The 14,655-nt window shown below is 26.4% G+C and overlaps 1 protein-coding gene across 1 annotated transcript; it reads right to left on the bottom strand.

The window, feature by feature from the left end:
* Positions 1-9,483: 9,483 nt before the first annotated feature.
* Positions 9,484-11,271, bottom strand: LOC108452401 (transcription factor RAX2-like). Its single transcript, XM_017750182.2, has 3 exons — positions 10,787-11,271; positions 10,556-10,685; positions 9,484-10,424 (listed from the first exon to the last, which is right to left on the bottom strand). The coding sequence occupies exons 1-3, from the start codon at positions 10,920-10,922 to the stop codon at positions 9,665-9,667; spliced, it is 1,026 nt and encodes a 341-aa protein (XP_017605671.1). The 5' UTR covers positions 10,923-11,271; the 3' UTR covers positions 9,484-9,664.
* Positions 11,272-14,655: the final 3,384 nt, after the last annotated feature.

The following is a 14,655-nucleotide window of genomic DNA, read 5'->3' as shown; positions in this document are numbered from 1 at the left end:
TTTATAAATTTTAAATATATTATATATTATATATAATAAAATTGAATAATTATAGAAAGTAAATATATTATTAATTATGTTATTATATAAGATTTATTTTTATATGAAAATCTAATAAATGCATAAAAATTTATTATGATAAAGCTAATTTTAATTATCATTTGATATAAAATAAAAATATTATTTCAATAATGTTTATTTATTATTGTAAAAATTAATGTACATTTTATTATTTAATATACATCTATTTTTAACTATTTGTTATACTACAAATACATTTTATACGAATGTCTCTCATATTTAAGCACTTTAATATTTTTTAACTATCATTTAATATTAATATAAATAATATTTTATTATTTTTTAATTTATTATATATACACTTATTTTAATGCTTTTGATGGTTATTTTCTACTTCCGTCTCATCGTTGTCAATGCGGTGTAATCCAAATACACATCACAATACTCAATCTCACTGCTACAGTAACTAATCTCATCATCACTGTTGTTTTTAATCTTATCAGAATCAATCTTAACGTCCGTCCAAAGAAAGTCTGACTCCTGTAGAGTCAACAATAAAATTATGAGAGACTTTATTAGATGGGATAAGAAAAGTTCTTTAATAAATTTTGATGTGATATGGGGGCAATCCACCCGATATCTTAAGTGAGGTGGTTAGGTATAACAATTACCCCAATCAAGTGAGAAATGATAAAGTGGCATTCCTCAAACGATACTTTTTGGCGACATTTTAGAGGAAATGTAATGTGCTGTCATTTGTGAACTTGAAAAGATGAACTCTCTCAATGTTGAATTTAAGAAAGTGAAATGAGAGTGATGAGGCCTAAAATGGAAAGAGCAAACCTAAAGAATTGCTTAAGGCATAATCGTATTTTATGTTATTTTGCTTTATTGCCTCTATTGGGTTGTTTTTATTGCCTCTAAGTTCAGGATGTCTTGCTTATCTCTGTTTTTTTTTTTTTTATTGGTGTTAAATATTACTGTAAGTGTTGATAAAAAAATTATTGGTAAGGGAGAGAGAAAGGAAAAAGGTAGGAAAAAATATAATGGGCTTGAGTGCACCATGTAATACTCTTTATTTGGCTCGATAATGGTCCTAATTAAGTAACTGTACATTCGATGTCTATATATATCTCTGGCAAACTTATCGTAAATGATACCTAATTATAATTAATCAATTCATACTTCTCTTGCCATGCTTCAAAAGCTCGAAGTAATAAAAACATACACACCTAATATGCATATTTAAAACTAGACTTGTTTATGATCCAGGTTATCCATCTAGATTTAAAGGTCCATCCCAAAAGATAGTTAGACGTTAATAGGTTAGAAGTGTCTCAAGAATAATGAAATATTAAAATAATGTCTAAAATTATTTTAATTATTGATGAGGTAATTTTATAATATTTATTCATCACACATTTATTTAATTTATCATATATATTATAATAAATTTATTTTAAACTCATCCTTTACTCACTTTCTTCTATCATTTCATTGTCAACTATGAAAGTTTCATTATATAATTGTATGTTCTTATTATTTTTAATTTTACTTTATGTTATTTTTCTAATTACGATTATGATTATAATTATATTTCTAAAAATCTCTAATTTACAATAATAATTTTTATTATTTAATATTATAATATTATAATTGTTTAACTAATTTACAACTTCAAAGTAATGGATTGCATTGGTAATCTAATGTTGATTGAAGATGATGACAAGGATGATATATCGAATAAGAAAATTAAGCTAAAATATGATCACGAGAATAATAGATTAAAGCATAAGAATAAGATAGAAAACCTAAACATATTCATATAATAGTAATAGTATTTATTTTTAAATTAGTTTTATTTAAATTTTTGGAAGTTGGATTTTTAGTTTGTTTAAATATATTTTATTTCAATTATTTTTAGGAAGTTGAAGTTTTTTAATTTGTTTTAAATTTATTTTTTATGATACAACTAATTGGTTTAATATTAATAGATGTTTCACTTAAAAATAAACTATTATGAAATTGGATATATTATGATAATCTCATCCCAATTAAATAAGTTGATTTTGAACAAGATTCATCAACTTTAATTTAATTATATTTAATACAATTTGAATTATTTTTAATGAATAACATTATTATTTGGTTTTATATTAGGAAAATATTTCAAATATAAAATGCTAAAAATTAATTTTAAATATTCAAACTAAAAATATTGAAAATAATGTTTTAACATTAAATTAAAAATTAGAAGTTAATATGATCATTTTAATGTATTAGTGTAAGTATATGAATTAATTCAACCTTTAATCTAAATTCTCAAAATATTTTTTAGAATAAATTAAATTTAATCTTTAAGATACTTATATAATTTTTCTTGATATAGTTATTCTTTTAGCTTTATTTAAAGTCACACTGTTCAAGTAATCCATCCACAAAAACACTTTCATTATAATTTAAACTATTTAATTTAATCAATAAAAATTATTTTTAATTATTTCTTATTTAAATCAAGATTAATTCTATTATCAAACAACAATAACAAAAAAAAAAAAGGCATACACAAAATGCAGTATATAAAGAGGTATTACTACAAGAAAGACACATATGAATAATTTATTTGATAGCTTAAAATAGCTTTATTATTTAATATACTAATAATCTCATTAATTAATTTACGTTAATTTTGTAGATATAACAAAAAAATTAGAGAATAAAAGCATAGATCTGCAATATGTCAATCTCTTAAAAGTTGTACATGTATACATTTTAATATTGTACAATTATTTAAATTATGATTTGAAATTCTTCTTTTTTTAATAATATATATTTTTAATTGTTTTTAATAATGGTAATGAAAAATATTCGGTACATTATCAGTAAAACTTTTAGATTTCACAAACAATATTAAGGGATTAACAATAGACTGTCCATGGCCCGCTTGAAAGTGGGAGGGTTTGAGTAAAAATATAAGCTTAAAAAATGAGTTTAGGCAAAAAAAAAATAAGGCACGTTTAGAAAATGAGTCAAGTCTTGTGTAAGGTTTTTTTTTTGCCTGGGCCCAACCCGAATAAGCCCAAATATGAAAACAAAAAAAAAGACCCTGCTATTTTTTACCTTTTTTTATAATTATTTTCTTGTTATTTTTTACTATTTTGCTATCATTTCATAATTATGTTACTATTATTTTGTTGCTATTATTTGAATATTGTATAACTTTTGTTTTATTGTTAATTTTGTTACTATTTTCACATTTGCTTGTTAAGCTACATTTAATTTAGTATTATTTAAGTATATATATATTTCTTAATTTATTTTTAATTTGTTGAGAAACATTTATTTTAATGTTTTTATTATTTTTATATATTATATTTATTTTAAAAATTATATAAAAATAATATTAAAAGTTAATATGGGTGGGTCGGGCTTGGGTAAAATTTTAGGCTCATTTTCAAGCCCAAGCCTAGCAAACGAGCCTAAATTTTTTGTTGAGTCTAGCCTGGCCCAACCCATGAACACCTCTAATTAACAAGTATCTTATAAAAGTATAGTAAAGTATTTAAAAATAACTATTTTAAAAAGAGAGATACATGACCATTTTTAAAGTTTCTTATGGAATAAAAAAATACATTATCGATTGTACCAAATATGAACTCAATGATTATTTATATTAATTATATGGAATAAAAACATTTTATTAAATAATAAAAATATAAACGCATATCACGTTTCATAAAAAACTACTTCTAATAAAATGTTTTAATTTTATATAAAATATATTAATCATTTTTATTAAATAAAATAATATTTGTAAATTTTATTAAAATATGATCTAAATCTTACTAATTAGTAGTATTAATATATTATAAATTTTAATTAATAATCTAAATCTAAAATGTCGTTATATATATTATAATCTCCCAATTTGACCTAGACGTTAGGCTCAATTCTAGAGATTATATCAATCAACGAAATGACTTAGCGTAATTATCAAAAAATTTTAAATAGTTATTTTAAAACATTGATTTAATTTAAAAGAAAATTTAGTTTAGATGTCGACTTATTATTCCTTAACGTTATTATTATCTAACAATGGAAAAGATAGTATTTACTTATGTTTTTTATTAAAAGCTGGATTCATGCATACTCAATTATTAATAATAATTTAATAACCTAACTAAAAATTAAGATTAAATGTCATGTAGAATTAAGCACACCTAAGTCCTAAATCCAATGCCATGGTTTAAAATAAAAATATCACAATCTTGATTAATAAAATAAGTCTAAAGATTAAACCTTAATAAATTGAAAGGAAAATAGATTGTAATGAGACCCTCCGGATGTCGTGCCTGCATCCTAACCTAGTGAGTTATTTAAAAGGACGAAAATTTAAGGGGGTGAGCTTTGATGCTCTGTGTGAGTCCATTTACAATAAAATCAATGCAACAGATATTAGAACACATTAATTAACATTGCATAAAATAATCACAGATAGCAGTTCAATTTAGAGTATCGAATTTTCAAGTGCAACCATCATTGATATGTCAGAACTCACAATAATAGTTTTTAGAATTAACCAAATTATCATATTTGCCCACAGTCATCATATTCATGCACATATATCCATATATATTCACGCTTATCTATCAAAACATAATTTTCAGATTTGTATGCACATGATTTGAATGATGCCATATAGATTTGGCTTTATGTAGCAGTTGGCATTTCTCTTTGATGAGAAACTATCATCTTTTGCACATGAAATATCTGAAGAACATGTTGATGAGCTACGGAAAAAGGTTCAATCTCAGGAGATCAAGAGTGAAAAACTGAAATTGGAACAAGGGCAACTTTCAAAAGAGAACAGTGGGTTATGTATCCAAAATAAAAAATTGGCTGAAGAAGCTTCATATGCAAAAGAATTGACATCAGTAGTTGTTGTTGGTGTTAAGAATTTAGTTGGTGAGATGATTATACTTTTCAGTGTAAAATGCAAAGTTTGAAAAGGAATTATTGGTCGCAAGAAGATCTGTTAACCAAACGATAAATGGTGTTAATCACAAGTATAGTGACAACACAAGACCTTGGAGGAGGGGGTGGCAATTAGCCACTCCCATGACTTTTCTGAAACAGCTAGCTGGTGATGATTTTGAATTGTGAAATTTTGATTTAGATGATCTAAAGATGTAATTATAGGCTAGGACACAATTAGAGGTAGCTCTTGAAGCTACCCTAGCCGAGAAGAAAATCATATAAGACGATTACTGAAAAAATTAAAGAAACGGTTTATTGTAAATCAGATGATCAGATAATAGATATTTTTACTAAATCTTTCTCTGTTAGTTAATTTGATTTTTGTAGGAATAAACTTGATATCTACAGTACCTGAGTCAAGAGGAGAACTTTAGTGTCCCAAAGACTACAAAAATTTTAATCATTAATATGAATAAGTCATAGGGAGATCAATTAACTTATTAGTAGGAGTGGAAAATTCAAAATTGATTGAATTTATTAGTTGAGACATGTACATAAAAACTATGTTCCATCCTTATTTTGTATGCTTCTATTAGTTGTCTGTTAAATCTAACATAATTTTCATTTGCACCGATAATTTTTTGCATAGTCAATGAACTTGAAGCTGTATTGCAAAAATAAATAATTTAATTATATATTAAATTTTGTGAATGGAATAAAATAATCCTTTCTTTAATTTATAATAAAATAGAGGTTGAAGTTTGATGCTCGCTCACTAGCAAACATACAAAAGCAAATAATGAATCACCTAAAATATATTATTTGTTGAATCGAAAATTTTGCGCAAGATATATTAAAACCTCATGGATCATTTAGGTGCCATTGCCACACCTTTTGACATTTTTTTACACACCACTACAAAACAAACATTCCTACAAACTCTTCCCGGCCCCCATATATATTTTAAAAACCCAAATTATTAATCTTGAAATAAACAATGGCTATGGCTGACAAAACCCATTAAATCTAAACCTAATTGAGAGAAGAAATTAAAAAAAAAAAAAAAAAAAGAAGGTGAAAAAGGTCAATGGATTCATCTTTTCAGTAATATATATTTTGCTTTGGAGAAGAATAAAATATAAACAACTAAACCCATTAGCCAATATAATTTGATAAACCCTAAGGCATCGTTATCCTCATCATATCATATGATATTCAAGCTCTTTATTTGAAACATTGAATTTCTTTTTATTTGATCATGTTGGATTTGTTTATCATTTTCTCTCACTTTCAAAAATCAAACTAATTTTTATTTGGCCTCTTCATATTGCACCAACCCTAATTAATTGGGGAGTAATCAATAATTGAAACCTGCCTCACACGTGTCATGCTGCTGATTATCAACCAATTTAAAATTTTAAAAAATTTCGACATCATGTTTGCTAACTACGAAATGATAAATGTGATGGAACAAAATCATTTCCACAATTATAATTCTCCATGAAATTGTTGATGTCTTTTTATGGATGTAAAATTGATCAGCTACCCGTTCAGGAATGAGGGATATCGATTTTAAAATTTTGAGTTTTCAGACATATTTTTATAAGGATAAAGTTAGAAAATATTTTTAGAGGTAAGAATTAAATTATAATTTTTATGATAGTTAAAAATATAATTTGATTATTTTAATAGTTTATATAAATATAATTTTAAAAGATTAAATTAAATTTTGATCATTTTTAAGGGATTAAAGTATAATTTTACTTTTATTAATTTAAAATTTTAAAATTTTTAAAGAATTTAAATGAAAAATTTTCCATTTTAGAGAGCTCGCCCCTACCAATGACTAGTTACGCCTAATACTCAGTAATTCAGATTTTAAATTTTAAAAATAATATAAATGGAATGATGATGTACATAAAAGAAACATAGCATATATGCATGATTATTTTAAAAATTCGTAGTTTTGTTGAGTGCCTATCTATTATTGAAATTTTGAATTTTTAAGAAAACTTTGAAATTTTAAAGAAATAATTGAATTCAACAAATCCATGCTTTTTACTTCACCCAATTCTATAATTATATTAAAATAATATATGCACTTAATTTATTATAATTAAATTTGTATAGTAGGTACTTGAATTTCAAAATTTAATTTTAAATTTTATAAATAGACAAAACAAAAAAAAGGAATAAGCTTTAAATTGCGGATAATATTCAGATTCGATATTTAAATTACTCTTTATATTGTGGATGCTGATTTCGATCTGAATTTATTGATTTTGTATAAATATTTCCAAAATTACTTGAATCCATAACTTTTATATGGATTAATCTTTAACTATTAACACTTGTCTTAAATATTAATTAAAATTAATATATGATATATAAAAACATAATAAAATATTTTTAAAATTAAATGTAATAATTAATAATAAAATTAAATATAATAATTTATTTATTAGAAAAAGGTAACCTCTTTTAACATATTATTTTTAAAATCTCATTTAGCTTCACTTGAGCCAACCAAATAATGAGATAGGATTATCAAAATACCTAAATTTAAAAATTCAATTAATATTTATTTAATATTATAGTATTATTTAATAATGTTGGATAAATTATATTTAGTACATATTATATTTCAAAAAAGTATGCATATGCGGTTAACTAGTTATAATATATTAATTGTTATATATAAGTAAGTTATGATTGTATAATAATTATATTATTATAATATTATAATATGCATTTTATTAATAGTAATATGCAGCCTAAACCTTAAATGTGTAGTTAATTTTATAGTAGATTATAAAATATACAATTAATATTATATAATTAAGGTATGTTATTAATGATATGATTCTTATATATAACTATGTTATTATAATGTACATTTTATATTAATGATATGTAAGCTTAAACCCTAAACATAAAACTAACTTTATGATAGATTATAATATATACACTTACCATTATATAATTAAGATAGATTAATAATAATATGTAAACAATTTTGATATTGTAATGTACATTTTATTTTAATGGTAAGTCTTATTTTTGGTAGATTAATAGTACTTAAACCCTAAACTTGTAACTAACTTTATAATAGATTATAATGTATATAATTAGCATGGCTAAGTAATTAAGCTATTTTGAATTGTTATGGAACTTTTATTTTATTTTTGGAATTATTATCCTTAAAGTGTTAGGTATATTTGTATTGTTTTGATATTATTATGTTTAATTTGTTTGGATTGTTATTCAACTATTTTATTTATTGTTAATTATGAATGAATTTTATTTAAAATTAATTTTTTTGTTTGATTTTATATTATTTTACTGATTTAGATTCAATTTTTTATAGATTCAAATATCCGACATATAATTGAGAATTTTTAAATTTGGAATATTTTACTGATTGTTATGTTGTTTGGAATTCTTATGTTTAAGTTATTAGGTATATTTAAATTGTTGTGAAATTATTATATTTAATTTGTTTAGATTATTATTTAATCACTTTTGTTAATTTGTATTTATATATTATTAATTATAATTAAATTTTATTTAAAATTAATTTTTTGGTTTCATTTTATATTATTTTACAGATCCAAATTTAAATTTTTGCATATTCGGATATCCGACATATGATTGTAAAATGTAAAATTTATATTTTTTACTGATTCGGTATCCGACGAATAATAATATTTATTTCAATTTAGATAATAATACTTAGATAATTTAAGAATTCAAATTTTTAAACTTTGCAAATTCAAATTCGGATAATTTAAAATTATAATTATCCGACCGGTTGCAATTCCTCAACATTAAATTAAATACATGGACACTCAAAATAGATGTTAAACAATTAGTAACATATCTCACTGTAAAAAATCATATTTTTTCAAATATATATTATATTAAAATTCAATTAGTTTATTCATGAGTAATAAATAGAATGTAAATTTAAAATTTAAAATTTATATTTCCGCATACCAGTGATTGTTGGATGTATGCAAGTGGGTGTAAAGGAAGTGTGAGGTAAGGCCAAACCTCCTGCATGTAAGAAGTCAAGTCGTAGTGCATCCAACGGAGACCAAGTATAGAAAAGAAAAATTTCTTAAATCATTATTTTTTCAAACACCATGCACTAAATTTACAAATTGGGGTGTACCTGTCATATAATAGTACGAGTAACATCCTATTTTAACTTATTTTAGGCAAAAAGATATATTAATTTAATATATAAAATTGGCAGACTTTTTCTTCATTTTGAGAAGACTAAGATAAGGATTAACATCAAGTCATTTTTAGAACATGAGGGATAATATCCACAAAGATCCAAAGTCCCCAACCATTGGGATTGACTAGCTTCAAAGTTAATCAATGCATAATCATTAAAAATGAAATTAAAACTTGGATTAAAGAACTGGTTTTGCTTACTTTTTAAGTTTGGTCCTTGAAAATATGATGGCTTCTCCCTAGTTTCCATGAAATTTAATGTTTTATTTCTGAATATTGCAGTCAAAATCTATGGCCACTAGCAAATTACATCATTTCCCAAAAAGACACCCAAAAAAAAAATACCTAAATCTGTAAAATCTTGAGCCCATTCCCTCCCCCCTTATCCTTCAAATCCATGTGATTTTACACGGTCAAAGTCAGATCAATAGTACAAAAGATTTTCATCTTCTTTGTTTTCATCAAAAATAAAGCTGTTACAACTACTAGTACTTATTAGCTGCTTAATTCCCTCAATCCCATAATCTAAAGTTGTTTCAGTTTCATCCAACAATCCATTTGATGACTTATGATGATCAGACCATCCATCAGTACCATGATCCCCATTTAATGCCATCATCAGCTTCTGGCTTCCATCAGCAGCTTCACTATAGAAATTATTATAACTGTACATCCCAAATTGTTGATGATCACCATCATATAATGTACCATTGCTATTCTCTAATTCTTTGTTGTGGCTGATTTGGTTGCTGCAACTCCCATCAGAAGAACTACAACTAGTTTCCCCCCCAAACATTTGGACACCATTATCATGCAGTTGATAATGCTGGATTTGACCCAAAAAACTCTCCTGCGGTTGAAGAACTGATGCAGCATTTACACAAGAAGCACTGCTGTTTGAGAAACTTGAGGAATATGATGCTTCAAAGCATGAAAAAGATCTAGCTGGTGTGTGGTAGGTGTTGTTGCTGCAATTGTAGAGTAATGGCGATGATGAGGATGGGGATGGGGATGAAGGGGAAGATGATTGTAGAAGAGATGAAAAGCTAGCATGGGGAATCTGATGAGGTTTCCTTTGAGATTGGGGAACCATGCCAAATAGTTTCTTCTTTAGCTTCGTGTTCCAGTAGTTCTTGATATCATTATCAGTCCTGCCTGGCAACTGAGCTGCTATAATTGACCACCTGTTGCAGCTCATGATGAGTTAAGTTCCATTAGAACACTTGAGAAACTAAAAACGGCATGCATGGAAAAAAAATGGGAGAAATTTTATCTAAAAGTAGCAAATTTTATCTAAAAAATGGGTGATTAATACCTGCTACCAATGCTTGCAAAGAGAGTGCAGATTATCCTATCTTCATCGTCAGAGAACTCTCCATGTTTAATATTAGGCCTGAGATAGTTAAGCCATCTCAATCTGCAACTTTTCCCACATCTCTTAAGGCCTAAAAAAAAAATCAAGATAAAAAAAACAACAGCTACAGAAAAGACTTTTTAATTTAGAGGTTGATAATATAGGATCAGTTAGAGTTGCTTAAAAGCTCACCAGCTTTTTGTGGGAGAGCAATCCAGTTCCCTCCAGTTCCATGTTTCTGTATATACTCTTTCAGCTTAGCATCTTCTTCAGGGGACCAAGGTCCTTTCTTCACATTAGCCTTGTCACAACAAGGAGCCCTTCCCATGATCTTTGGGTATTGGAAAACCAGACCAACAAAGTTTGTTTCAAGAACTACTGTGGGGGTGAAAGGTGATGGTGGCTACTTAAGTTTTTCCCCGAAACATAGACTTTGTGCAAATTGGTTTTGGGACACTGATCGAGATATTAATATAGAGAGATAAAAAAAATAAAAAATAAAAAACACAAGTCAAAAGACAGGGCTTGTAATTCCAATCATCTTGTTTATTGATTAGCTGAGCTGAGAGAAGCTTCCATCATAAATTAGTATTACTCGAGGCAAACGTGACACCGTTCCCCTAACAGGCCTTGTCTCTTCTTTCTTTACTCACTCAAAAGAATCCAAAGTCCGCTAAATTTTATTCCGGATTTTAAAATGGGTAGTGGATACTATTAATATTATTATTATTATTATTATTATTTTATATGGAGGATAATTATTTGTTGTATTTTTAATTTCAAATAGTTAGCTCTATTAAATTCATATTTAAATGAGATACATAGTAATTAAAATTTTCACTTAATACACCACACAATAATTTTTATATAAATATATTTATTTAAAAAACATTTATGTTTATATTGTTATTCGAATACATATTATAAAAAAATGAAAATGAAAATTATTATTATCATTTTTTCAAACGTCGGCACCCAATTAATTTTCATCCGTAAAATAATCATAGATTAATTTAATATATGCGTACCTTTCAAATTCATAGACTTGAGTAATTATTATTTTTATTTCTTTTGCACTTAATCAGATTGGACCTCTCTATATTAAAGTATAATACTATATAATTTATTCATAAAAATCATCCAATACGATTTGTATAACTAAAACAAATGATCCCAAAGTTAAATTTCAAGATCACGTTTGGTATTAGATATTATACATATACAATAGGTCTTCACATGTAACTTTCTTCCTATTGCATGCTTTTCATATACTATGTAAACTAAACTTAATCCTTTTGAAGAGATAATTCGGTGTGCATATATAATATATATATATATATATATATATATATATATATATATGATGTTTGAGAGTAGGTTCGAATGCGAGAGATTTAAGCACAAATACTCGTATCATAGATTCAAATAACTTTCATATGTATCCACGTAATATACATAATGTCATCATATACATCTAAATTACTACAAAATGAGACTTTTCTTCTTCTTCTTTTTATAATTCAAGATTAGATTTTGTTGAATTCTCTCATTAGAACATTTAACTATTATAGAAATTCGACGACATATAGTCTCATACATCACAAAGGTCAGCCTCATAATCTTGTTTTCACCAAAAGATCAACATGTCTCACCTCACATCACGTTACACTAAGTGAGCTCGTACAATCTGCTAAAGGTATATTAGGAAGGATTCTTGATGACACTCGCCAATCCATCAAATCCAAATTTAACAAGCACCTCATCTAATCCTTTCAAGTCGGCTCTAACAATGCCCTGAACTAATATCCTACATCCTATCACAACATTCCCATTATAAAGTACCTCATAAGTAAAAAAAAAAAAAAGAAAAAAGTTCACAAACATAATCAACACACAACCAAAATTCATTCCTAAACTCTCTAATAAAGTCGCAAATTTTAACAAATTTTTATATCATCCATAATAGTTGTGTCGATTTTTGCATCTCTATCAATGTCAACAACCTCCCTTACACCAATAAATACTTTATGTAACTTTAGTATTGTAAGAGACTTAATTTACTCGTAATAAAACTTACATTCCTCGTCACGGCGATAATTAGGCAGATCTACAAATTTTATTTTTTTTGAAAAAAGAAAATATTCAATTGGGTCAAACAGAAATTTGACCAGCAAATAGGGGCTAGTGAAATAAAAACATCCTAATCTTGGACCAGTCTAAAGTTAAATTTATGGCCACAAATAGGTTACTTTAATGGCCAAGAAAGAAGCAAAAATGGATTTGGAGACATTTATGCAACTCTTTTTTATCCTCAATATTTCTTATTAAAATTTTAAAATTTAAAATTGTTATAAAATAAAAGAATAAAAAGGAAATAACTAGAGAAATAAGAGAACAAAAGATAGATATGTATTTTATTGATCGCTATGGATGTCTACAAAATTTTTCCAAAATTTATATTTATAAACATAAAAAGTTTATACAATATAAAACTCTACTTCTAATGATTTTTAGAGTCGTAAGTATATCAAACTTATTTTGATCATAATAGACATCTATTTAATAATGAAATATTCATAACACTTTCATTAGTTGTCTATTGATAGATAATGTGACTCATTAAATCTTTACTAAGATAAAAATCTATGCAAAAAACCTTATCAGGAAAATCTAATGGGTCCAAACATCAATCAAGGGAAAAAAATATAGTGCTAATTTATTCTCCTTCATGACAAAATCACATAATATCTCAAATTCTAAATATTCTTATATTGAATACTAGCTTTTCAAATAATCACTTTAATAGATTTGCTAAGCATTTATATCATTATCTTTTTAGAGTTATGAGTAATGAAAATTTTGAGGAAATATATTTTGATCTCTTTAAAATTTCAATAATAATCATAGCAAATTTGATCACGATCTTTATATAAAGAATACAAATAGGTATTTTGAATCATTTTATACTAATATATATGTTCAAATCAAGTCATCTAAATATTTATACAACTGTATTGAACATTTTCTTGGAAATTTATGTATGCTTCTAATATTCTTAATCCTTCAAGAATTTTAATATAAACTTTTACTATATAGTGATTCATATACAAGTCTCCAAAAATAATAATTAGACACATGTCAAACATTTTGTAAACTACCAAACTAATAAGATGTTTGTATGGGCCCAATTTTGCCAGCCCGTTTAAACAAAAACAAAAAATATCAACAAAAAAAAACAATCCACAAATGGCCTAAACAAAAATTTTAAAACCCTAGCCCAAAACCCAGGTAGCCGGATAGGCCCAAAACCCAAACCAATTTCGAAACCCTAGCCCCCCTTAGCGCCGTACCCTTCCCATGTGCGCCGTCGGTGCATCTGACGCCCGAGGTTCGGCCCCTCTCTGCCCCGTTGCACTAAAACTGCCACCCACGCCTCGTTGACCCTTTATGCACCTGCAAAAGAAAGCAAAAAGGGAAACAAAAACAAGACAACAGAACAAAAGGTGAAAACAGAATAGAAGAAAAGAAGCGAAAACAGCAAAGGCATAGGAAATAGAGATGATATTAAACTAAACATATGTTCGGCTATATAGCCATAAAAATGTCAATGTAACCTTCACGAAAAAAAAAAGGATAGGAAACGAATACAGAAAATCAATACAAAAAAACTTTGAAAGAGAAATCAGACTAAAACTCCAAAGGTTGTTCCTTTTCTTTTTTTTTTACGATTTTCGTCTTATTTTAAAGCAACAATAATAACAAATAGTTAGAAACCATACCTGTCGATTGATCTTCCCCGGCCGAACACTGCTGATATTCGAATACCTAAGAACCTACGGGGTTCTGTCGATGATTCAAAAGAAGCGGTAAAGGTGTTCTTGCATGCTGTTTTCTCGCCTATTTTCTTAACTAAACGTTTTAAAATTTTTTTCTTTTTTAGATCTTTTAAAAGAAAAAGAAAATGGAGTAAAAGGAGGTCAAAAGGCTCGATTTTGGGCACCTCCGGCGGCCACGTATGGCGGAGCCACGGCGGGCGTGTACCGGAGCTTGGCTAGTTTCTG

Source organism: Gossypium arboreum, chromosome 9, assembly GCF_025698485.1.
Source record: "Gossypium arboreum isolate Shixiya-1 chromosome 9, ASM2569848v2, whole genome shotgun sequence".
NCBI classification, from domain to species: domain Eukaryota; kingdom Viridiplantae; phylum Streptophyta; class Magnoliopsida; order Malvales; family Malvaceae; genus Gossypium; species Gossypium arboreum.
Note: the sequence above shows the minus strand (reverse complement) of the source record. Positions and strands in the feature narration are given on the sequence as shown.